Raw genomic sequence first — 26026 nt, 5'->3', positions numbered from 1 at the left:
GTGGGGACTTAATAAGCACAGCGGCAGAGTGACATAACACCAGCAGAAAAACTTTTCATCATACACAAAATATTAAGAAGGGAAAAGTTTGTTAAATAAAAATAGGGAATTTACTCTCCTTCACAGACTTTCAAATTTGAGGATAAGCTGATTGAAAGCCTGGACCAGTATGAAAGTAAGCCTATTCATGAGATAAGTAAATACCACATCCTGACCCAAACCCGAACAAACAAGTGATGTGCAGAAATTGGAAAGGAAGCGATGGTTGTGTGACGTATGTGCTGTAAGGATGTTCAGTGGCACTAAAATGCAAAGACTAAGATGTGCAACTGATGCCAACTGGAAAAAGAAGAAGGGAGGAAGCAAATGCTGTTCAGGATTAAGATGAAGCAACAACCACATGCAGCACCTGTCAGTGTTTGCTTCCTGCGTGACTGATTTGTTCTTTTATTCTCAAACATCCAGCTCACAGGTAATTCTTCCAAAGTGCCTGACCCACGGTTAACCACTTACCCGTAACTCTATCTCGGTCGATTTAGGAAACGCCTATATCCCCACCTTTCCTGAAAGGTCTCAAACCAAAAATAGCCGACATTCAAACTAGAAAGGAGTCGTAGGTTATAATTTTTCTCTCAAGATTTTTCATTTATTAATTTTCTATAAATTATACAATCAAAAAAGCACCTCATTAGCCTCACATTTTAATAACAGTTCCTTCTTACTTCAGGTGTGGCTATTCAGAGCAGCTATTGCATGAGTTTATTTTTGCGCTGTGCACACTCACACTGCAAAATGTCCTAACCGCCTGCTTGGTTCATCTAGTGACAGATGACTCTTCTTTATCATCTGGGTTTTTTGGGCACAAAGAGGCCACAGTGTGCCTGGCGGGTCAGTATTCAAGCGATACCATTTAACCAATGAAGGTGCACCATAAACCTTTTCAGCATCTGTTCAGGTCTAATTCAGTGTTTAACAACTTTTGCTTTGAACTGTAAAATATTAAATGCCTGACTTTGCTCCTTGGAAATGTGCATTCATTAAATTTACCTATGCAATTACATCTGGAGGACCAAAACCTCCAATTCAGCAGCTATTATGACCATATCGCCACCGACACCACACGTTGCCCTGCCCGTCTGAACCACAGACAGGTCAGAGAGGGAACGGAGCTCACTTTTACAGGTTTCTTCCTGTTATATTGTTGTCTGTCATTCAATAGGTGCCGCTCTCTTTGTTTGTACTGTAATATGATGGGAGAATTTTGTATCACTTTGTCCTCTCAGATTGGACCGTGGCCATGTTGGTGGGTGAGAGATGAAAAGGAGGAGGTGTGGGAGGATCCAAAGTCTTTCTTCAGGGTTTAAAGCTTGTTTCACCCACTCACTGTGAACTGTTGTATGCAAGAAATGTTTGTGAATGTGTCTGTGGAGAAGTAACACACAACTGCTGTCATACATATTAGTCATTTCAGGGATAAAATACGAGTTGCGTTTAGATAGAAATATTTAGGTACAGATGAAATCGTTATTTTTCTTTAAATGAGTAACATGCAGATTCTCAAGACTAGTGATGGAAGTTTTCTATACTTTAAGGCTTTAAAGAAACTTCCGCAGCAGAGCATTAATGGAGTCTACCGCATGAGGCTGGAAGGCTGCAAGGTTTTGGAGAGGAAGCTGAGACAGGCTGGCGGCTGCCTGAGTTTGTTGTCATTCTGAACACAGAGCTGAAAGTGAGCTGGTGTCTGCTGGAGACAGCAGGAAACCAGAGAGCAGACAGGGAGCAATGGAAAGGACAGAGGACAAGTTCTATAGAAAGGGAGTTGAGTGAAAGGGATTCGAGACGAGTAAGAGGCATAAAGGTAATTGAGAAAGGCAACTGACAGACTAAGCCATCTGCGAGCACACAAGAGGCCATCCTACTGGCGTGTTAATGAAGGAAAAGCCAAAAAGCAGAAGAATGTGAATAGGATGGACCTCGTCGGGTTGTCTCGGGGGGCTTAAAACTGAATGAAAGCGAAGCCAAGCTACACACTGGCACTTGTTGCACTTCCACGGGTACCAGTGGGCTGAGTCACGGGATGATTTCCAATCGCTATCTTTTTAATATCACCCCTAACAGACACATCCAGACACATCCATTACATCAGCATATTCAACTAACTAGGGGCGACCTAATTTCACAGAGATAGTGCGGTGGCATTAAATTAAAATTTGTAACTTTATTCAGTCCTTACTTAAAAAACTAAAAATCTATGTGAGAAAAAGAGGAGAATGAAGAACTTACCAATCATTAATGAGAGGAGCTTCTGGACCTTGGAGCTTACCCCCACAACCCTATACAGGCCTTGGTCATTAATGCCTAGAATATAACAATAATAAAAATAATACACCTCTACTTGCATATTACTTACAATACAATAATGACAATTATTGAAATAATATATTTGCGGCATGATTTCAATTTTAACCAAGTTCATATGAGGTAACAACATGCATAAAAATATCAGTTTTTAGAGGATCTTTTTATGAAGAGGTGGCCAGATAAGAGCAAATAAGTAAGAATAATGCCGTGAAAAGGCAGTTGCATGTCTTCAGTACAAGGTGCCTGCAGGTGATGCTGGGAAGTCTTTTGCCTTTTCAATACTGGAGAAAGTCTGCCCCCTTGTGTACAGATAAAGGCTTGCATGCATGTTACCTACTATTATTACTATCCACCAACACTGAAATTTATCCTGCAATTTTCCATATGCTAGCATCAGATATTTACATTATTAAATATATTTATAGCTCACCTCTTTTCTCTATTGCACTGATGGAATTCTTCACAAAACTGAAACCAACGTCATCCAACTGAGCGTCGACTACAGGTAGGGAAAAAATGAAGACGAAAAAAAACACCGATGCTTATAAAATTGTGATATCACATAATTTTACAGATTCAGTGTCTGGCACAGCTGGATCCTTACTTCCACGTTCTTTAGAATAAGTCCTCATAAGATAATGTCCGACCTGTTAAAGTAACAGCCACAAAACACAGACGTAGAGTTTTAAAGTTTACGCAGTATATTTTTGGGGAGTTCTAAGTATATGTTGGTGTAAAGCTACATGTATTTGCTCTCTACAAGATGGCAGTTAAAGAGAATGTATTAAAACTCCATGAGTGAGTGGTAGATGATGACATTGTGAAAGCTGACTCACAGGCTCCTTCCCACCCATGGCTTGCATCCAAAACTTGTGGTCATCCTCAGACAGAGCCTGCACTGTAAGCACCGTTCCTGGCCTGGGAGAGAGCCATACCACACTTGTATTAGGAAAAGCATCAGAGGTACAGTTTTGTAAAATATTAAGGAGTGCATGAAATGTATTTGCAAAAAAGCAAAAAAAAACAAAAAAAAAAACACCCTCTGCCACATACATCTTAGATTGGTTGTACTACAAAGAAGAGGCCAGCTGGTTTTATGACACTTCCAATCATGTAGGAACAAATGGGTATCAAGTTACTCATTACAGGGCGAACAGATGTGTGCACTGACATTTCCATTCTAAATTTAAGGTATTGCTCTTCTATTAATACTACAGAAAAGGGGCGGCGCAGGGTTAAGTTCTGTGACAAAACGGGATATATATTACAGCATGATGCGTGAGGGCGGTCCTCCAAAACAACCCCTGCAGTGCTGCCCTGGGCTATCCAAAACATAGCAACAAACACCAAGTGTGTGTGTGGAGCTAAGCCCTTTAGCAAAACAGATCTATGTGCTCTGTGGACAGTCTGTGGACAACATTTACATTGTGTTCAAGCAAAAGTCATCCAGCAGGCAATAACAAATAATGTGTCACCAGTAATCCAAATTAAACGACAAGTTTAATACAAGCAAGATTTTATCACAGTGTGTTTGAGAACATAGTAAGTGACAATATACCGATCTGTTATATCGAGATCTAAACAGAACCTCCGGTCCAACACATCTGTCGTTTTCCGGACACAGGATTTGAGTGTGATGGACTCTGTTTCCCCCTGGAACAAAAAAACATCAAAATATGGTTGGTTATTTAAAAAAGAAAATGCATGACAAAATGAACGTTGTAATGGAAAGTAAAAGACTGAACAGAGTCTGATTTTTTTTTAGTGTGCGGCACTTCCACTCACAATCTTTCCTCCTGATCGGTGGTCAAAAGTCACCATGTGCAGGATCTTTTGCTCTTTAACAAATGTGCAGTAACGCTTGACCCAACTTGAACCAAAGGGAGGTGGCCCTAGATGAAGCACAAATAATAACGACATACTGTAAACATTTCATGTGGTTTAAGTCATAACAAGCCCTTTTGGGCTCTGCTGCAACACGCTAACACACAATTGACAGTTCCAGTGTGGTTCTCCCCGGATAACGCTCGCAGTTTTCGCAATGTCCTTTTTAGCGAGCGAGTGACAAAAAAATACGCAGCAGTAAGCAAATTCAGTTAAAACATCTACAGTGTCAGCAACAAGTGCAACTTCAGGAACTTATCCTGTGTTTCAACTTTCTGTGTCACGCTACAGCAACGTTGCTGCTGATTTACATAAAAATATCTGATATATCACCTCCATTTACACATTTGATTAGCAGCAACAACAAAAAATCCCCTTCTAATAAGGAAGAGTTATATTTGTGCTTTTTTTTGTCGCTCAGAGTTTGGCTGCCTGCTGCGCTTTATTAACTAAAATGTTATACACATACTATTACATGATCACAAACAAGTCTTACGTTTTTCCTGTACATAGAGGTAGCCTTCAAAACTGATGGGACTCGTCTGTCTGTACTCTTGCGGTGCCTCTCTGATCCTCTTCATCAGCTCGTTTACTTCCGACCGAGTGCCCTCAAATCGATTCCTTGTCTAAGAGGGAGAGGAAGCAAGCGCACACTCCAGGAAGTCACTTTCGGCCGCTTGGTAGGGATGACCTCCAGAGGCCTCATTAAGTCACATCTTGTATTTTTATGGCTTCCATAAAACACCTTCAACTTTTTGAAATTAGCTGCTAATTTACAGTATATAAATGTAAAGGTAAGAATGAAACTGTGTCCTGCAGGATGGGAGAAATCGAAACAACAGAGGTGTGACCTGAAGCGGTAAAGAAAACAAAACATATTTTTCTCAGGAGTTGATGGCCAAATGAAGATAAACAGACAAGTAAATACTAGATCGGAATATGAAGAGGCCTTTTTCCCTATTTAGTGACCAAAAAGTTAAAATTGAATCTTCTGTTTTCTACACTTAAGACCTTTCTTCTGTTCCTCTCAAAGTGCAAGGGAAATGACATATATAAACATTTGCTATCATGGTAACAATTAGGCAAAAAAAAAGTATTATTTACATTTTGAATATTAATCTGCAGCTCTCGTTTATAATGGTCAAAGTCCTTGGCGAGCTCAAAGCCCTGGTGATAAAAGGTGAAGACTGTCTGAAAGAAGGCCAGCATCTACAAGGAAAACACATGAGACGAAGAAAAAGACCAGAGATAAAAGGTCAGCAAGTAAAAGAGAAACTTGCAAACTATATCCACATAATGACAGGATACGATGGAATTGTTTCATAACTTTTAGTCAGGCAAAAACTTGTGACGGTGTAGGACTTCACATATTGCCTTTTGGTTTTAATATGGAAGGGGTTTGGGATTTCTGTCATAAAGCAATACTGTTATGACCATCTGTATCTGACATTAAGTGTCGGGATCTGTAATTTTCCATAGTGGTTTTAGCTGTAACAAATCTACTAATCTGAGTCAGTATTAAAGTTACAGATTTTGTTTCCCCGGAAAGTAGATCCTTACTTACAAATATTTTCACATCTATTAGAAGGTAGGCACACTTTGTACAAGGGGAAATTTCAAAGACACCAACTCGATTTAGTGTGGGGTTGTTGAAAATGCACCCCTAGAAATAGAGCTCTACCTTTTAATCCATCATTTCTTACTGTAAATCAGGCTAATCCCATGTACTGTATACACTAGCACATCGGTTTTGTTTTAAGACATTCATTGTGGTATGAATGAAACACCGCGCCAGTGCTTTTATGCCATTTTAGGTCAGTTACTCACCGGTTCCACACACTCAAACTTCTTTCTCTCTTGGATCTCCTGCAGTTTGCACACGTAGTCCAGTGACTCCTCCTGAAAGTGCCTCCTCATGATTTCCACCTGCGTGTCTGCCTGGAGAGGTGGAGAACACACCCCATCATAATTATAGTTACAGGCAGAAGCGCGGAAGCAAAGAAGAAACATCACAATTTTAGTTTTTTTGGTGCAATTTGGGACATTGAGGTCTACCTTGGTATGGCCTTAAATTGGTATAGAAGACATACTGAAGTTAGTAAATCAAAATCTGACACCAATGTTTAGCTAATTTGTACCACCCCCACCAAAAAAAAACAGGTTTGCTGTGTGATCAACCTCCATTTTTTGTCTCTTCGGACAAAGAAAAGCCACACACGCTAAAACTTTGACAGGAAAGAGACGAAAACTGAAGGAAGTGCAGGGATCCGTCTTCAAGGACGGCAAAAGCAGTACAAGTCAAAGCGAACTTAAATGTCATTCAGACCATACAAAGACTGCACAGGACACCACGGCTTCCTTCCTTGTGGCTTAATGTGCAAACTGTTGATAAAGTGAGAAACACAATCTTTCTGATATCTATCTATCTGGCCATTATCACTGCTTCTTGTGCTTTGCAAGCCAGAGCTAACCCCACTGACTGAGGGTGAGAAAAGACACACCAGTATTCACATCTACGGAACAAGGGGCGACACTGAACTCTAACCTACCAGTAGGGAATTTGAACACAGAAAAGATCTACTTATTTCATTTCTGTGATTATTAGTATTTGAAAAATGCCCAGAAGTATCATAACCATCCAGGAACTACAAAGCAGCAAGGCTTGAATACTAGAAATACATTTTAAGTGCCATAGAGTATGCATATTTTCACACTACAGCAAGTTTGTTTCAATATTGTCAAGTAAACATCCAGCTCTGATTACTACAGATACCAAAGTTCTCACTTGTAGTTCACACACCAGGTTTATATTTAGTATAAACTGTTCACTGAGTTGTCCTAACAGCTGATGGAGTTCATGACCCTTGTAGCAAGGAATGAAATATGGGGTCTATTTATACAAGTCTGCTAAAAATCAGTATTGGTGCCACAGACTCTTGTCTTATAAGAGTCCCAAAGAATACAAAACCCCGCAGTCGTGATGTTAACAGTTCTAACCACCCCCTGGTTGGTGGATCTAACGTACAGGCAAGCTTTACAGGGTTTCATCACAAAACACAAAAAAACATTGTTTTGTAAAAGGTGGCTCAGTTCGTCGTAACTCAAAAAATGTCAGCTTGTGGTAGTGCAGCGGGGATTGATCCACAAACTGCAGCAGCCACGGTCAACCTCAGAGGTGCGGTACAAAAGAGCACACATTTCCTTTTCAAACAAGCCAGGAAAACTATTGCTGCAAGGCATGCCAGTGGAAACCCAAAGCAGTCGACCAGGTTTTGCAGCCTCATGGCACCGAACGATAAAGCCAGAACCGGAATTCAGACACTAAACAAAACATCTGCTTGAATAATCTTACTGTCATAATAAATTCATATCATGTACGTCACACAGAGCGGTCAGGCAATGATAAAGATACCTCTTGCAGTTGCGGCTCTTTCTTCTTTGATGACATATTTAGAAGCTTTTCCAAAGAACTGTAGTATTTCTCTGTTTCCTTTTCATATCTCTTTCTTTCCGCCTTAACAAAATACAGGGGGGGAAAAAGCAGTAAAATTAAAGGAGAAGAAATACTTCCTTATTTTTGGGAATTAAAGTAAGAAGCTGTATGTGTAGTAAAATCCATTAAACATTAACTACAGAAACTACAAATGCATTTTTTATAGTTATTAAGGGCATCAAGCCTACAAAAACCAGACTGTTTAAGGGAAATAGATTTTGGAATGAGAGGCCCTTACCCTTAATGCACCAAGCTGCTCTTTCCTGAACTTCTCCAGAGGTTTCATTAAGGTTTCTGTGATGTTCCTCATCTACGGAGAATAAATGCCTTCATTAGTGCTCATTTCAGTGACATGCTTCATTAATAAAACTTTTACTTACTTACTTACTCACGACATTCAAAACTTTCCAGTCTTAACGAACGAACGGCTCTCTGTAGTTACTTGCCACTACTCTTGCCACTTGTACCATGTTGCATAATCCATCCTTTCATTTTAATAATGCTGCCATGCTTTTCAGACATTTGCACATTGCAAAACAATGACAAGAACATGTGCAATTTTTATCCGTTACTGTCCTTCCTTGGTGACACATTATCTGGCCCATATTTACATACTTGAACTGCCACATGAAAAAACTGTGGACTACCACCTGGAGCATATTTGGCTTTGCACCAGTTGTTGTCTATTAGCATGCCAGCAAGGTAAACAGACAAAGTATAAGGCCACACTCGGCAGCTTCTCTGCTCAAAGTGAGTCAAGATCACATTGAACTGTAAGTGTAAACATTGAGACTTCATTCCCAGCTCATCCTCTGCCAATCCTCCCCCAAAAAACCCCAACCCAAAACATAAATAAGTATTAAAAAAAAAAAAACTGTACTGCAATCATTCTCAGCCAAGATGGCTGTAACTTTATATAAACAGTATCAATAGAATCTTTGTGGAGATTTAAAGCTGAAGCTCCATTGTGGCTTCTTAAAAGTTGATAATATGCCAACATTTGAGCGGCTCAATGTTTCGTTTTTTACCTCTAAACACTACTAATTACTAAAAAAAACCTTTTGTCTTCCAGTAGTGCATTATTAAAGTTACTGTACGTAACGTCTTTACTCCAGAGTTTCTTCTGTGCTGAGAACAAAGCATGTCTGTACTTGTTTGGCCATAGTACTTTTCCTTATGCTGCATGGTGATGTCATCGCACTTTACCCTGAGGATTCCTGCGCTAAGTCTGTGCTTACGGTCTGAGCATGATGCTGTAATAGGCATCTCCGCAAGCTACTGATGATGGGTTCACTCCCTAACCCCAGACAGGCATTACAAGAAGATGGCTGGAAAGTCTGCATCTGCATTGTAAGAATGCTTCAAACGAGTAGCACTGACAAGTGTATCAATTCACTATTTGGGATTTTTGTGGTTATACTGGCAGCTATAATATTGCTACCTGTGGCAGAATAGCTTTATGGCAATATACGGTCATAAACACTTGCATTGTTGTGGATCTTGTTGGTGGTAGCGCTTTATTTGATCTGGCTCGGTACTTAAAGTTTGGGTGTGTGATGAGTGTTGTGCGTAATGTAGTTATGGACTCTTGCTCTCTCTGTAGCCACGCCCAGGCAGGGCATGTGACAGTGACCCTTAGACAGCCAGAAGGGGAGGATATGTGCAAACGCTAACAATATTGCAACAACAGCTGGAGAATATGCTACAAGTATCCTACATTATGAGCACTAGACACACACACACACACAAAAGGTACAGCGGGCTTTCAATTAGGTTCTAACTGGTCACACTCTCACCATCAGCTCTCTTTGGTCTTCAAGGTTTTTGAGGAATGCTGAGAACTCTTGCAAAGACTCATCTGAAGAAAAAACAAAAAATAACACATACAGGGTTAAAGATATTAGAATTATCAGTTGCACTCGTCTAACAGCACGTGTTGGCAAAAAACATATGGTTAGCGCCTTCAATATGAGGTGGTTAGCCCACACTTACCGATACATTTCTCATCATCGGTCTTTGCATCGCCAATGTACTCAAACTGAAACTCTCCCAGGCACTGGGCGAACTTGCGCTGTGCCATCCCAAGCTCTACAAGGAAATGTCAAAAACATAGTAAACATCAGCCTCATTGTATTAAAAAGGGATTTTACAATATAAATCATAACACACTACAACTGTGTGTCATCCTGGGCACCACCTGTGGAAAAGTGACATAATAAAGATAGTCTTGAAAAGTAGGTCTGCTGCACTTAGCTGTTAACCACAGTGCAAACATCCTGTCTGTCTACATCCTGTTGCACATCAAACCCTCGTGCACCAGCAGTGCAGGTACCACTGCTTCACATTTGCCACAAAACAGGGCAAACTATATTTAGCAAGTCACACAATACACGAGTAAATGCTTTGATGCTAACAATGTGATGCTTAAAAGCTAGACAGCTGTGAAGCCAAAACATCTAAATTAATATACACAAATTACAATATCGATTTCCCAAATGCAAATGCAATGCAGTATTATATTTTCCTTTCCTAAATAATAACATTACATGAACCCCAAAACTTGGAAAATAAAATAAAATGTTTGGTTTCTACAGCACTTTGGCAATGCTTTTTACTGCCTGACTAAAGGCAGGTGACTAGATTACTGGAAACTTAAAATCATCACACATACAACAGGACAGCACAGCAGTTAACACTACTGCATCACAGTGAGTGCAAAGGATGCAAAATTGGCCAGAGGTGTGAATGTCAGCATGAATGGCTGTCTTTCTTCCTGTGTTAGCACTGCAATGGACTGGCAACTGTTCCAGGGTGTAACTTGCTTCTCACCCTAAGACAGCTGGGATGGGTTCCAATATGGATGGAAGGACGGATGGATAGTAATCTGCCCCAACATACCCTAAAAACATCATGAAGCATTCCTCAATCAACACCAAACTTAAGCAATGCAGATAACTAAAAAAAAAAGAAAGAAAAAAAAAAAGTCTTTCATACTGTTATTTGGATTCCTGGCTTGCTTGTGGCTCAGCTATTAAAAGGTTAACACTTTCAACCTCGACTTTATTCGTTTTGTTTATCTGAAACCCACTGCTGGTCACTCTACACTCTAAAGGTGTTAAATCTGTACCGTCCCAAAGCACACGAGGCACATTAAAACCAAAACACCTGTGGTTTGGGTCCTCTGGCCAGTTGACGTGGAACTAGGGGAAGTTTAAAGGATCTTCCAGACAATGGGGCAGCTTCTTATTATAGTATTGTTTTTGCTCTAAGTAGTTTTTCATATAGCATTTAGAGGAAATGCTTTATTTTCTTGTGAGTGAGATCATTGTTGATGTAAGAGAAAAGTATAAACAGAAAGTGAAGCATCTAAAATGCATACAAGCAGAACTTGCACAATCACTTTATTCCTCTTTAGCAAAAATACTATAACAAAAATAAATAAAACACAAGGATTCATGACTTGTTTGTGGCAAATGACAGATCATTGCCTGACCCCTGAACAACTGCAAGACACAGAACAGAATAACGTCACACCGTGAAGATTGAAGTGAGCTTTAGGCTACGTTCACACTGCAGGCGAAAGCGCATCAAATCCAATTTTTTTGACCCTATGCGACCCATATCCGATCATGGTATGACATCCGATATTTTCAAATCCGATCTGGGTCACTTTCATATGTGGTACTGAATCCGATACATATCTGATGTTTTAAAAAGCGACTGCTGCTTGAATGGTCAAGTCGTATTAAATCCGTCTTTTGCGTCACTGACACAAGACAGACGCCAATTATCAGCTCCGGAGAAGACATCGCGTACGCTTCCTGGCCATCCAGTGTAGATGTTAGTGAAACCGTTGGGAAGACAACGTTGGAGAAACGTGAGCATGTTATTTGTACAGATTCTGACAGAAATCTGCAACTATCCTTTGAAGCACCACTCCTCTAAAACAGCAATAAGGATAATTATTAGGTTATCTACATTATTATGTAAATAACATAATAACTTAAAGCAAAAATTGGGAAACGTAAAGTCCGAAGTCTTTATATTAAGGGCCATCAGTCAAACAATATTGTTTGCTCTGGGTCTAAACAGAGCGCGTTGTGTGTGATGTCTTCTTTTGCGCATGCGGGCCGCTTTGAGGGTTCACACTAGAGCGCCTTTGCTGTCGCATTTTATTTGTAGTGTGAACAAGCAGACAAAAAAAAAAAATCGGATTTGATCAAAAAATCGGAATTGAGCATTAAGACCTGCAGTGTGAACGTAGCCTTAGTCATCCTTTTCTGTATATATAAATAGGACACTGCACAAGTTTCATTAAGGGATGCAAACACAGAACAGCGGTGGAGTATCAAAGACTGACTCCTCTTTAAAGGTTGTAGTCTTTTATTTTATAAAGCCAGAAGAAACGAGAGGGAGGTGTGCTCGGGATGCCTTATTATTGTCAGGAAAGAATCACTCAAGTTTCTGTAAGACTTTATTAGGCAAATATTCATAGAAGACAAATGATGTCATAAACTTGCTTGAATCACACCAAATACACGTGCAGCTCATTTTCCTAATGTGCTTGTACTATAATGAAAACTTCATTCTGTCTCAGAGGTGACTTCTACCTGAAGGAAACACATCCTGGTGAATGATGTGTGAGTGCTCTAAATATGGGTTAAAAGGGTATTATTTTCAAAATAAAGGTATAGCAAATATAAGCCTACCAGGTCATTATTTTGGAAGCAAACACATCTAAGCTATAGGTTGGAATTTTTTTTTTTTTTTTTTTTGAAGGGACCGTAAATCTAGCAGGAATCTAAACCACACCGACAGCAAGAATTCAGCTCAGGGTGCGCAAGTCCATAAAAGGTGACTCTGGTCAGCCTGCTCTCATCCTTAATTGGCAGAACATGGAATGACTACAAGCAACAGAGGCAGGACATATTTGCTACCCACTTTGATAATAGATAATTTATTGAGTAATACACAGTACTGCATAACATCCAATGCTTCTCTTTGGATCTGGCCTCTTGCAAACCTTACGCAATATCTTCTGATGTGAAGACCTGGCACTGCTGTTTAGTCAGTCCACGAGAGGGACAGTGAGATTCAGCTGCGTAACCAATTAGTCAGAAATTTCCCCCAAATGCTATTGAGGAGTCCTTCACTGTAATGCTGTACATGCTAAATGTGGTTTGTCGTTGGCGTGCTGAAATCAGCAAGGCCTTCGGTGAAAACGGCATCTTCTGAACTGCAGCATATATAGATGTAAAAAATAATTTCATATACATCATTACAAGGCCCAGACGAGGTTTCCAGATCTTTCGTGTAAAGATTTTGATTTCACATGGTGGAGTTTTAACTTTTTGCAGATGGTTGGAAGATGGGCTCAACATGAAATACATTTCTGGAAAGTTTAGCTAACTAGTGAGCAACTTGGAGTGAGGATACCAATTGATACTGCACCATGGTCACGTACTCTGCAGACAGTCCTGAAAGTACTGAAAGCAGAAACTGTTCACAGATTCTTAGTTACAAGCATCTTTTCTGCCTCATTTTTTTGTGAAAAGGTTCTCATATTAATGTGTAACAGTAAATCTAAATGCTGATATAGCTGTGAGATTTCCCAGATTTATTGAAACTTCTTAATAATGAGATACACTTACTATTACTTAATTATTGTAATTTCTAAACTGTTTAACCAGAATGAAGCAGTCCCTCACCACAGACAGACCACACACTGTTTTACTTCTGCAACATCAAGTTGATGCAACTTGGTCGAAGGCTGCATCGTAGGGTTACAAGGCATCTAAATCACACCTAAGTGGATGGGTGTTTCCTCCGTTTTCTAATGTCTTTAAGTTACCTTTTTTGAATGGAGCCGTTACCAGAAAACAGTTTTATCAGCATGGAAACCCTTTAAAAGATAATCCCCGTCCCAATGCATTTATCCCCATTTGATGACTTCAACAACAAAATGTTTGCAATATGAGTCTCTGTGCTTTGAAGCAGCCGTGCTGAAGGAACACAAGGAAAACAAGTATTGTCAATTAAATCCTTGCGCAAAACCTTTTATAGAAAAGCAGTTTTATTGGAGTGCATTGCTTCTTTTCATTCCCAAAATTGTGCTTTTTATTGCTCACTCCCCTCTGTTGCTTTTGGCATTGCTTGTTTGTTATCAATGTTCGACATAACTTTTCCCCCCATATTTTAAACTTACAAAGTTTGTGTTGGTCAGTGTTATATGCTGTCATCTTTAGTGGTAGTATTAGAATGTAAGGTTTTAAAAGCATAGCTCATTACCAACCTTTCATTAAGGTATTTACTTGATAGGTAATGAGTGACCTTTATGGAGTCCTTGGTCACCTGCAGGTCTCAACTTATTCAGAAACGTATAAATGTAGAGTGGAAAGTTCAACTCCTGAATGACACAGTAAAAAGATGTTGTGACAACATTACACTGAACACTGCCACACCTTAAAGCCTCAACACACTACATTGTACCTGACGTAAGGTCAGAATCACATGTCACTAAAAATCAATGCCATTCAAGCAATTACTGTTATACTGCAGAGTGTAATGTGCATGCTGTAATACACAGGTTTTCTACAGAGTTTTTTTTGTGCAGTGTTTAAGTTGCCTCAGGGATTCAGTTCTCAGTGAGGCACTCGCTTCTCTGCTTTTCCAGATTTAAACAACTTACACAATAAGTTTCCAACAGAGTTGGGATGATTCATAATTATAAAACTAATGATGTATAAAATACAAACAAAAACATGGTGCAGTAATTTTAAAAAAAAAATTACAAAGACTTTCTGTTCTTGAAAGTTACATTTAGCCTAAAAACAGACCAAAAGCTGTTTGCAACTTTTTATGCCCACAACTTTTTTAGAAATTCAATATCTTCTTGTTGTACTATTTACAAGGTGAAATTACAGAGTTCCAGATGTTTTGGGTTGTAGCCTGTTTTTGTACTGTTAGAGAAAGATCATGGGGGGGAAAAGACACAGGTCTTTTGTATTTTACTTTATTAGGATATGAAACATCTTTTGTGTATTTAAAAAAAAAGGTAATACAGGGCTAACAACACTGTGGATAATTAATATGCACTCCAGAACACTGATGTCAACGGACAGATTTGCATGGTTTTTATTAGAGCCACATGTGCAGTGCAGGTCGCACCCATCTGCAATCTGATTACATAGGCTGCAAGCATGTTTAACACACTTCAGGGTGGACAGTTCAGGCCAAGCTGTGGACTTCATTACATAAAACACAAAGAATGAATGTTATTCAGTTACATGAAGCTCCAGCAATAATCAACACCAGGCAACACTCAAATAAGGGGAAAAAGCAGCCCCACAAAAAAACAAAACAAAAAAAAAAAAAAACACCCCGGCATTGTTTTCCTGTACAGTTTCAACAGCATAGATTAATTGGATACAATCATTCCAGTGATAAACAACGTGTCAGATGAGAGGGCTGCAGAAGAGATTGAAACGATATTTCTTTCCTTCAGGACAGCAACTATCACATACCACACACACTAGGGCATGCAAGAGTCCAAGGCAAAAGCTTCGTCTGCTTTTTGCCTTTTAAAGCAAGGCATTTCAGAGCAAACCTGGGAACTGTCAAACTTGGCTAGTTTCTCCGCAGAACACCAGAGACCCTACTCTTCTGGATTTACAGTGTGAGTCATACAGACCCCACCTTACTTGTATCTGATATCACAGGCTACGCTGTTCTATAAGCGGAAAGCAAAGGAAAATAAGTGGCCAGCTATGTGACATTAGCACTGGCATGCCCATTCAGGAAGAAAAGACAAACAAAATGTGAAGGGTAGTGAATTAAAGGACTCTGGTTATTGTAGAGTGTCACCGATCAAAGGGCAAGACTACTTAAAAAAAGAAAAAGAAAGAAAGAAAGAAAGAAAGAGCAAAATGAGTGAAGAATCTTTAATAGAAACCTCTGGAAAAAATATTTTAAAGCCAGAGATGGTGGTTGTCCTGTAACACCCACTAAAAAGCCAATCATCTGCTTTATATCAGCCGAACTAAAAAAAACATAAGCCCATTGTGCTGTTGCACATCGTGTAGAATGTTGTTGCACTGCATGGCATTTGTTTAGTGCTCTGATGGGATAAACCAGAGACCTTGCTTGACTTGGTGCTCTGGATTAAAGCATAAATGATGGAGTAATGCTTTGAAATGCTGCTCTTGCATACTTAAAAAAATCTTTTTTAAGTTCATACCTAAAAAAAAATAAAAATTTAATCAGATTTGACTGTTGAGTCTACACATACAGTTTTTATGCCTCAGTCTCACTGAATCAGAGTTTTGACTTTCTCTCTATTCATGTTTCTAGTGTCTTGAATTGTCAGCCCAAAATGATGCTTAAGCATTACCTAGATGGCTGCTGTGTGGCTAGACTTGTGATAAGTACTATGCATAACTGCCAATCAACCCTATTGCCACTTCTCCCAGGAAACATATGTAATCTGCATGTCCCTCAAGCTTTATAATTAATAATTGAAATACATGTTACCCAACTTACCACACAGTCTATGAAACAGTGTATGTACACAACCCACATACTAAATAAAATTTCAACACATCTGTCAGCGCAACCTGGCAACCCACAACCTTATTCAAGGGTGTGTGCTTACTGTGCAAGCAGAACATTTAGATGCTGTATGCATTAGCTCATCACTTTAACTTTAGGCTTGCCATTCCACCAAAGATATAGTAAACAGCAAGACTTTAAAGACACAAGACAATAAATAATGTTTATTCTTGCCTCTGAGGAAGGTCTGAGGAAAAATATAAGGACCATTGATTTGAGCATGACTAAAGTGTTGTTAAAAAAACCCAAAAAAAACCCTCCTTCCAACTGTGAACAAGTTGGAAGCTGGGCCACAAAGCACTCATCTCTATAGAGCCAGCTGTGCATCAACTTTGTTGGGACAGAGTAAAAAGTGAAACACTGGAAAACGCCAGAAAAAGTCCAATACTACAAAAATATATACAATTTACACAGTGAAGTATCACCAAAATCACACATTGCTGATCTCCTGTTAGTTCGGCAATAAAGGGAGCTTTATTTTAAATATATTTGATAACTTCGATGTTGTACTGTGCTGTAAAACTCACTTCAGACAAAGGTCTGATGGACAATAGTAATATTAAGTTCCCTAACTGCCTGGTCCTTCACCAAAAATCACTGATTAATCCATTTAATTTCTCAAACACTGTATTAATATCAGGTGCTTTAAGAACTGGCATTCACAAGAACAAAAGCAAAAAAATAAAGTCAATGACAATAATGAATCTAACACCAGGAAAAAAACAACAACTTGGAGTCATTGTACTGTCAAGATATTTGATTAATCTACAAAATGGTCTGTTGTTACAGTGCAAACAGCTTCGTTAATGGAGCCTGATTGCTTAAAGCACTGTGTTGTAACATATATTATTAAACTGTTCAGAGCAACCTATCCATTGGAAAATACTGGCACTTACAAGTTGAATATTAATGAAACTGATTGTAGAGTTACTGGTTGCACGCTCACCAGTGCTCTTTATAAAAAAATGGCCTCATGTTTTCTGTTACACTGGGCTTTACAGATTAACATCACTGATAACCAACAACAGTTAGCCCAAATCCTTTTTAACTTGCTGAGGGTTTTAAAGCAGAACGTTTAACATGCATGTTGGGACTGCAGTAGCTAAGGTTTTCTCCATAACAGACTATAAAATGTAAGTCCATGTCAAAGGTCAGTTGCAGAAGAAGTCCACAGTGTATTTATTGGCATCTGTTGGAAAGTTGCTTGTTATGATTTCTATAGTCTCACCAGATGTGCCACTTGGGTCAGGAGTTGCCTAATGCAAGCCCACAGTGTTTACATGCCGCGCCTTTCCACAGTCTTTCCTGTTCCACTCTCCCATCTTTTCCAGGCTGTATCCCAGCTCTACTTGCCTTCCACCTTTGCCCTCCCCAGAGCCAGCTCACCCGACCCCTCCCGCAGCTCCCTGACCAGAAAGCATGCATTACTTCATTTACGTATCCCTGAACCTCAAAACAAGTGTGCTGTGTGAGGCTACGCTGTCAGTAACAGCCAAGAGGCTGATCACAATATTTCAGTGTCTGAGGTATTCTTCCCTCCTCAGACACCAAAAATGCTTTTCTTTCATTATGCAGTGAAAGGTGTCCTCACCAAAAAAGGAGCCCTTGAAACACTGCAATGTAATATACTTTTATAGTAGACCTCTTCCTTGGAGAGAGAGAGAGATAAGGAGCGTTCCTCCCACATGACTTCACGTCTTGTGCTAATGCGATTTTAATGAAAGATTGTGATGTGGCTCTTTGGCAGAATCAGTAATGTGATTACAGAGACGAGCAGTGAGCCAAAGCACACTATGGCAGGCTACTCTTAAACCTGTCTGCCAGACAGAAAGAGACCTTCACATCACTGGGCTTTCAATGTGGAACCAAAAGTGAAACTACAAAAAAATTACACTTATGGAATTGTTTTTCTGAACTGTTTGGTCAATTTACCTGAGCAAGTCCAGCTGTGGAAGAGACAGGCCTGATCTTGCTGCAACTTTGTCTAACTTCAGTTTTCCAGATTATTACAACACGAAAACACAATTTGCAAGGGGCAGTGGAGAAGTGAGCAGTGACAAGCCTGCCCAAATAACAAGATCTTCAGAAACTGAGAACTCAAAACTTCCTGGGGGAGCAAAGGAGGTTTACTAAAGACAACAGTGACGTGTAGCTGAGAGGGTACAGACAGGACACAGTTCCTGTGGAGGAAACCCTCTGAAACAGAAGCACATCTGCATGCTGCTCCTCTAATGGGCACTTCCATGTCATGCCTCTCTGGCCCAAGGCCCCGCTTCAAAGTTTCCTCCCAGAACCAAGGACTTTCCATACTGGCACATCCTCCCAGCTGTAGCAGCCAAGGGAGTTACTGAAAGGCTGAGAACTGAATGGATTTCTAGAACAACAACTGTGCTTTGAACTGCCCAAACAACTGAGCCTTCTGAGGGCAACACTAAAGGAAAAAAGAATTATCATGAAACTAAAAAAAATCTATACCTAAATTGCATTCAAGATTAAATATGTTAGTGTTCACTGCAGACCTCTAAATAACACATCTGTACAATACTGTCGAGTGTTGCAGCTTATTGTGAAGCGGATAGTGGCCTGCAGATTAAACAGCTTAGCGGCCTCAAATCATGTCTACGCATCAAGAAAAAGCACACAATCTTGCATCTAGATATGTGACCCTTTTAACTTCAAAGTTGCAAACTACAAAAAGCATACTCAGAAGAAAACTTCTGATTGTTTGTAGGATTCTCTCTAAAAAGACTAACCAAACACAGTGTCTCATGAGACTGTAACCCTATTATCAGAGTGTATCCACCTAAACAGAGCTAGACTGTGATTGAGCTCCACCCTACGAATGTACATTAACAACGCTGTACCTTACTTAAACTTTAGGTATAGCCCAAAATACTATAAACTTAGTAATACCCCTGTGCTTAGAGAAAGGCCCTGTTCACACCCAGCATTAACTTGGGTGGTCTTGCAATAAGTGGACAGCTTCATAGTACAGATGTAAAGACACTTAGGATGCATTCAACCATAGCCGTTTTGTTTCCTGTGTACTGGACTACACTGAAGGACCGCCTAATCAACTGGCATGTAGATCCATGAAGGACCTCTGCAAACAAATCAGGAGCGGTAAAAGGCAGATTTTGTCACTTTGAAAACATCTAAAGACTTTTCTACTGCCCACTGAAAACTGATGTACTTTGATCAAATCACCCAAGAAATAGCTATGCCAGCTATGAACAGGATCAAAAGTTTAGAGCAGCGCGACAGACTTTAAATCTATTATTCTATTTTAAGAATCAGAATATTTGTAGAAAATTATCTGTAGAGCTTCCAATCCATTTTAGGCCACCAAACTCTACTAACTTCAGTTATTGAGCTGACAGTTCTGACATTACAATAACAACCCATTAAATTACAATTAATTGCAATAATTTAATTAATTTTTTCAGTTATACTAAACAGACACATACTTACAGTTTGACAGAAACCTGAAAGGACTATATGAATTGTGAGGTTTACTTAAAACTCATTAAATTGTAATATATCTATATCATGGCTAAAGCACTTCTGGATGGATGCAAACTGCATTTCGTTGCCCTGTGCATGTGCAATGACAATAAAGTTGAATTCTATTCTATTCTAAATGTTATGAGTTTAGCTTGTACAACCATCCTTGGCAACAATATCTTGAAGTAACCATTTTCTGTATGGCCATCAGTCTCTTACATCATTGTAAGATAGACTTTTAAGACTGTGCACATTAAGGTTTGTGGACATTTGTAAATGCACATCTCTCTTAATGTCCCACCACACCATTTCATTCAAGTTCAGGTGTAGGACTTGGCCATTGCAACAATCTGATTTTATTCTTTTTCAGCCATTCTGTTGCAGATTAACCGTTGTGCTTGGCATAACCCAATTTGAATCAACCTTGAAATGAAATGAGGCCATCTGTTTGACAGCTAAATTTGGACCAATCTTTAGCTGTCATACAGATGGCCTCATTTCATTCTGCAATACTTTGGTATACAGAGGAGTTTGTAGTCAACTCAGTGACTGCAAGGTGCCCAGGCCCAAATCAATACCCCTCCACCACCGTGCTTGACAGTTGGTATGAGGTGTTTGTACTGACATGGTGTGCTTGGTTTCCATCAAACATTGTGTTGTATCTTACGGCCAAACATTTCTACTTAGGTCTCATCTGTCTAACGGACATTGTTCCAGAAGTCTTAGGGTTTGTTCAGATGCCTCTTTGCAAATCTAAGAAAACACTTTCTCCAGCCAACTCTCCCAAACAAGCCAAATGTGTTCATGTTTTTCCTAATTGTATTGCCATGAACTTTAACATGCTGCAGAGTAGGGCTGTGTGATATGACCAAAATCTCATATCCCGATATAAGATATAAGACATCTATCGTCCCGATAATGATATAAATCACAAAACTTGAACATTTTCTGTAAATTCTGTGAATCTCGGGCAGCTCGACTTGCGGGAAGTGTTTCCAGCTGGGCATCGTGTACATGGAGTCGAGTGTTTTAACCGATGCATGAAACTATACATTTTTAGACACAAGTTGTAACGGCCGCTGTTTTCTTTGTGAGTATTTATTACACGGCGTGCTGCGGGGAAAAGCCTGTTCTAACGTTTGAGTCTAAGGTTTATTTTTTAGCACCTGACGGTCTTTTTTGCTTCTCATCCGTAAACACTCTGCATACTCTTTCACGTGATTCAGTTTATTTTGAAAAGTCTCTACAGGATCTTCAGCTTTATTGTGAAAGGTTTATGTGGAAAATAAACAAGCGGACACGCAATGGTTTTACCGTCGCTGTTGCTAACGACAACGCATAAAAACAGGCGCTTGTTGTTGGTTTTTTTATCCTAACAACAAAAATATTCTTTTGCTTAAGACAAAAAAGAAAAAAAGAACTACAACCATCAAACTTGAGGCAATGATAAATTATTGAAATTGATGACGCTTAATTTGATCATCTGTTGTTCACCAATAGAAGAAATCCTACTCCACCCTGGACAGACTAGCTTTGTTTTAAATTAACCTTCAGCACAGCACAAAGAACAGCCTAAAATAGAAATAGAAATCAAAAAGTTCTGCTTTAAGTCTAGATAACATCTAAAGCAATCAAGCCATGTCTAACAATCTGCTGCAGTAGCTCTATAATGTTTAAATTGCTCTATTGCTGCCACTACCAAATAGTGTAAATGGCTCCTGATTAGAATGATAAAAATACACCAAAAACAGTTTTGTTGACAAAATAGTTTCCATTAAAGGCTTCAGCACAGGCCAAGTGAATTAGGCTGAGCAAACTTCATTAATGTCAGAACATAACCATCACTTCCTTCCTGAAACAGATTTTGCAATAGTCCCATTGGGAGAGCATGACCAGGGTTTCCTATTTCTTGTCATTTTCTAAAAACACCAACACAGACTTAGTGAAAGCAGTGATATGCTACCATCCTGACTCTACTTTAAATCAAAGCAAAAAAACTACAGTCAAATACGATGCTAAATACAAGATACCACATGCCATACTGAAACTAGACACTATGTCACTGTGCCAGTTTATACCAACACAGCAGTGCACCAACATCACATCAACTGCCAGTGAGTCACCACAACACTGCGGAGGCTATTCAAATTTTTTGTTGGTGCAAGTAAAATAATAATACTACCAACATTTCACCTTGAGCATCTGCAAAGGTCTGAGGCATATGTGACTGTATTGATATCTGCACACCCTCAACTGTAATGACACCAGCTATGGACCCATTTTCCAAGAGGATTGAAAAGTAGCATTGTAAAAATCCTAGCTGAGGGGTCCGTGTACATGTCCACAGTTTACCATAACTCTGGCCTAAGGCATGAGAAAGTCACAAAAATTACAGCAGGCATTATTAAACGTACATAACATAAGGACAGTTTCCTCATGTTCAATCAATGTGACAGTTGTATAGATGAAACATGTTTAGACAACTTTAACCAAAATGTCCTTTTAGAGGGTACACAACTATCCTCCTAAGATCTTTACTCAGATTGAAAGAATTTAAGTTTATCTGTTAAGTTTTAAAGTTTAAGTGTCAAGGGAGTCACTATGATGAGGGGGGTCAGAGTAGCAAAGAGCTCCAATGAGCCCATGGAAACATTCAAAAAGGCAAAGAAACAGGCCGACAATCCCAGCTGTGCACAAAAAAGCAGCCAAGTAATAACACAATCAAGAAAAACATTTTTAAAAATGGACTTTCCAACATGAAACTTTACTATCTGCAAATATTTCTCAAAACTGTGTCCAAAAATGTAATTTATTGAATAGTTTCTGATACATAAAGTGCAAATAATGCACTATTGTGCGCGGAGCCCTTGTCCAGCAAACCTCTCAGTTGTGAGGGGAAAAACTCACGCTCAATGCAGCCACACATGGCTTAGGGCGCGGCCCGCCCAGTCAGAAAGCAAAATATGGTGACTTTTCTGTATGCATTTAATAGCTTGCTAAAAGTTCCTATTTACGTATTTGGATCATTACTAAACCACAAACAATTCAAGTTAAAAAAATTTAAAAACTAAAAAGAAATGAAAATTGTTTTGTTGCATGTAAATCTACAAGTTTTTTTTAAATTTCTGGGGGAAAAGAAAGGGAAATTATGAACTGCAGATTTTAAGTCCATGTAGAATACACATCTACAACATGAACAACTTGATGTGATACATATTTTTGAGTCACACATATTTTTTCTAATTAAAGCACATTTAAGTGACCTAATGAACAAACAAGCACACACCACATAACAACCAGTTAATATGCTCCTTTGTAACCAAAAGAAAAGATTTTTAAAAAAATGCACCACCTCAACTTTATGTTAAAGCAACGTAATTAAAATAAAAAGACAATCCATACGCATTTAAAAATACATAAAAGGTTAAAATATTTTAAGCGCCAAAGGCTTTTTTGTAAGCTAGAGTGTGGCTAAGACTGAATCTCAAGACGAGATGCAAAGATAACTTTAACGCCACAAGCTGTTTGCATCAAGAGTACAGTTTTCATGTACATGCAAGAAAACTTAAGTATCTCACATACCACACACCCTGACCTTCCAATAAAAAAAGCTTAGGATATAAATAGAAACATCAAGCTCAAAATCAGAGAGCCAGTTTTGAAAATCAGTCAAAATATTTTGTTGCTGTAGGAAACACTAAACCAAACTCATATACTTATAATCTTATGTTTGTGACACGCTAATACTTTACAATATTAACCCTTTGCCTCAAAGTCTGCTCATGCAGTGCTTGTGCGCTGTGTAGTCAGCATGAAAAAAGTCATACCTGACACTAACCAGCAGCACAGACACAGACAATAAAGCAAGCCTGAGGGTAAATTTTAGCCCCCATCAGCATAAAAAAGTTCACTAAAATAGGATTGGTATTATTTTCAGATACAGTCAGAAACTAGAAATGATTCATGGCATTTCCAGCAAGGCAAAGCAGCCTGTTTTATAAGTGTTTAAGTCCTGGCGTTAAGCACAGGGCAACCTACAGACAAGCCCAGCCCATGAGATTAGAGTTCAAGGAGATAATGTAATCATTTTTAACCCAGCTGAGGTGTGTGACTGAACAAATAGTGTAAGGTGTTATTTAAAAAAAATCCAGAGCACTGGTTCACACCGACTCAAAACTTTCCCCATAAAATAAAACAAAAACTTACATTTGTTTCCCCCACATTATCTCGTCTTACAATAACCCTTCAGCTACTAACGAGTGCCTCATAAACAGAGATGCTACAAGCTCTGCGGTTTCTTATTAGGTTTTCGGTTTTCACTTCTCTTGTATTTCAGGTGCTTTCCCCGAGTGTCTTTGCTTATTTCTCAGCTTTATTCGTCTCATCGCTAATTTTTATCTTTTTTTCCCCTGTTTGTTTAATTAGCATTATTTTTAAAACACGGGCGATATGTCTGGAGCAAACTTTGATGAATTAAAACACAAACGTTACACTCTGCGAAGGGAGTGGACTCTCAGTCATGTACACATCCCCAAGTCTAAGGAAATATTTGCACTGAAGCCCGGCACTGCAAAGTGTTGACAAATTGAGCCAAACTGACAGACCAGATCTAAAAACGTTTTTCCTCTACATGTCCATTATATTCCTCACACCTAGCTTTAATTAACCTCAACAGTCTCGCTCATAACATAATCAGTGCTGAGTGCTCGATTTTTCTGTGACTCACTGATTTTCTTGCACCATTTGAATATTAAAAACGTCAAACTTACGCTTGGTTGCATTGATGAGGTTCTTCCCATCTTTGTACAGCTCTTTGATAAACCTGTTAGTTTTGTCCAGCTCTGCTTCGTGTGACTTTATTTTGTCCCTGAAGCTCGGGCTGTCCAGATAGCACTCACTAAATTCCAGCGGGTGTAGTCCCATTGCTGTGACAGATTGATAGCTTCGTTTTCAAACAACGGAAAACTCACACACGGGAAAAAAAGAAGCACAACAAATCCAGGTTCAGTTTGCAATTCGTGCAAATAAATAGTCGCTTCTGTTAAATGACGGGTCGTTTTTTAGGAGTCTTCGAGTCGGGATGAGAAAGCATAGCTACGTGAAGAAGTAGCAGCAGCAGCAGCTAACGTTGTTTAGCATGGTAACTTCTGACAAGGGCTCATGGGTGTAGTTCCACGGCTGTCAAATAAAACCAGAATGACTAGCAAGTGTAACGGTTAAGAAGTGATAAAGATACGATATCGCCTGAAGCATTCATCGGAAGTCGGTTGACACCAGTGGTCAAAAAGTCAGAGTGTGCTGTGTCCAATTTTTTCCTTCCTCCATCAAATGTACTCCACCTAGCTAAAGTGACAGATTGAGAAACTCCGCTACTGACATCTGCGTGCGTGTTGCAAACTTCTGCCAGCAGAGGTTTGCGCCAGATAGCTTAGTCAGGATACTTCCGCCGTCGTTTCTTCGCGTGCCCAATGACCGTTGTTTTCGTTTTGTGGTGGGAACAATGGGGGTAATTGCAGGTTTTATTTAACTGAAAGGAATAGTAGTATACTATAACGTGGCTGAAAGGTTGTTTTGCGCTGGAGAATCAGGCGGTGCTAACTTTACAGGTTTTTCTTTGGAAAATCAAAGCTCCCCTCTGGTCCTGTGTGGGCTGAGGACTGAAGGATTGCCATCCTTACTGTAATTTCTTTATAGTTTGATTCTAAGGGGACACATTTTCTCTTATTTATTGATTTATTTATTTTTTTGCTGGTTTTATGCCATAGATCTGCAGGCTTTTCAAGTTTTTTCACTGCAGTCCTTGTACCTGACCATTTTCAGAAAATATTTTTTAATCCATTCAAGAGTGACCTGAGTCATTCAAGCCTATAAAAGACATCTAACACAAGGGATCAAAAGGTGTTGTGTCTGCACAAATATAACAAAGGCCCACTTTCAGTTTGTATCTATAGGATCTTTATTACTAGCAACCCATTACAAACAAAACGAAAATGTTCTCGGGGCAGCCATAGGAAACAGCTTGACTGGGAGTAAAGTGTTTTTGTACCAACGTACTTAAAATAAAAAATTTAAAAGAAAATGTGCAAGTGGATGACAGAAGGAGACGTGGAAGGCTTTAAAAAAAAGAGCTATTGTAAATTATGAATATACGAAAGCCATGCCCTTAATGAGTGTGAG

General features: G+C 39.2%; 1 protein-coding gene across 1 annotated transcript in view; it reads right to left on the bottom strand.

Annotated features, from left to right (window-relative positions):
• Positions 1 to 25274, bottom strand: part of arhgap10 (Rho GTPase activating protein 10) — a 51393-nt gene extending 26119 nt beyond the window's left edge. The window contains exons 1-14 of the mRNA XM_005726959.1: positions 24619 to 25274; positions 9731 to 9826; positions 9535 to 9596; positions 7977 to 8048; positions 7658 to 7759; positions 6073 to 6183; positions 5350 to 5454; positions 4742 to 4871; positions 4147 to 4253; positions 3920 to 4014; positions 3198 to 3279; positions 2966 to 3008; positions 2792 to 2860; positions 2284 to 2358 (exon numbers count right to left, since the gene is read on the bottom strand). Of these exons, the coding sequence (XP_005727016.1) occupies positions 2284 to 2358; positions 2792 to 2860; positions 2966 to 3008; positions 3198 to 3279; positions 3920 to 4014; positions 4147 to 4253; positions 4742 to 4871; positions 5350 to 5454; positions 6073 to 6183; positions 7658 to 7759; positions 7977 to 8048; positions 9535 to 9596; positions 9731 to 9826; positions 24619 to 24772 (1303 nt within the window). The 5' untranslated portion in view covers positions 24773 to 25274. The remainder of the gene's footprint in view (positions 1 to 2283; positions 2359 to 2791; positions 2861 to 2965; positions 3009 to 3197; positions 3280 to 3919; positions 4015 to 4146; positions 4254 to 4741; positions 4872 to 5349; positions 5455 to 6072; positions 6184 to 7657; positions 7760 to 7976; positions 8049 to 9534; positions 9597 to 9730; positions 9827 to 24618) is intronic.
• Between the last annotated feature and the right edge of the window lie 752 nt (positions 25275 to 26026).

The sequence above is a fragment of the Pundamilia nyererei genome, unplaced genomic scaffold (assembly GCF_000239375.1).
Source record: "Pundamilia nyererei isolate P.nyererei 1_Seehausen unplaced genomic scaffold, PunNye1.0 scaffold00022, whole genome shotgun sequence".
Classification (NCBI taxonomy): domain Eukaryota; kingdom Metazoa; phylum Chordata; class Actinopteri; order Cichliformes; family Cichlidae; genus Pundamilia; species Pundamilia nyererei.
Note: the sequence above shows the minus strand (reverse complement) of the source record. Positions and strands in the feature narration are given on the sequence as shown.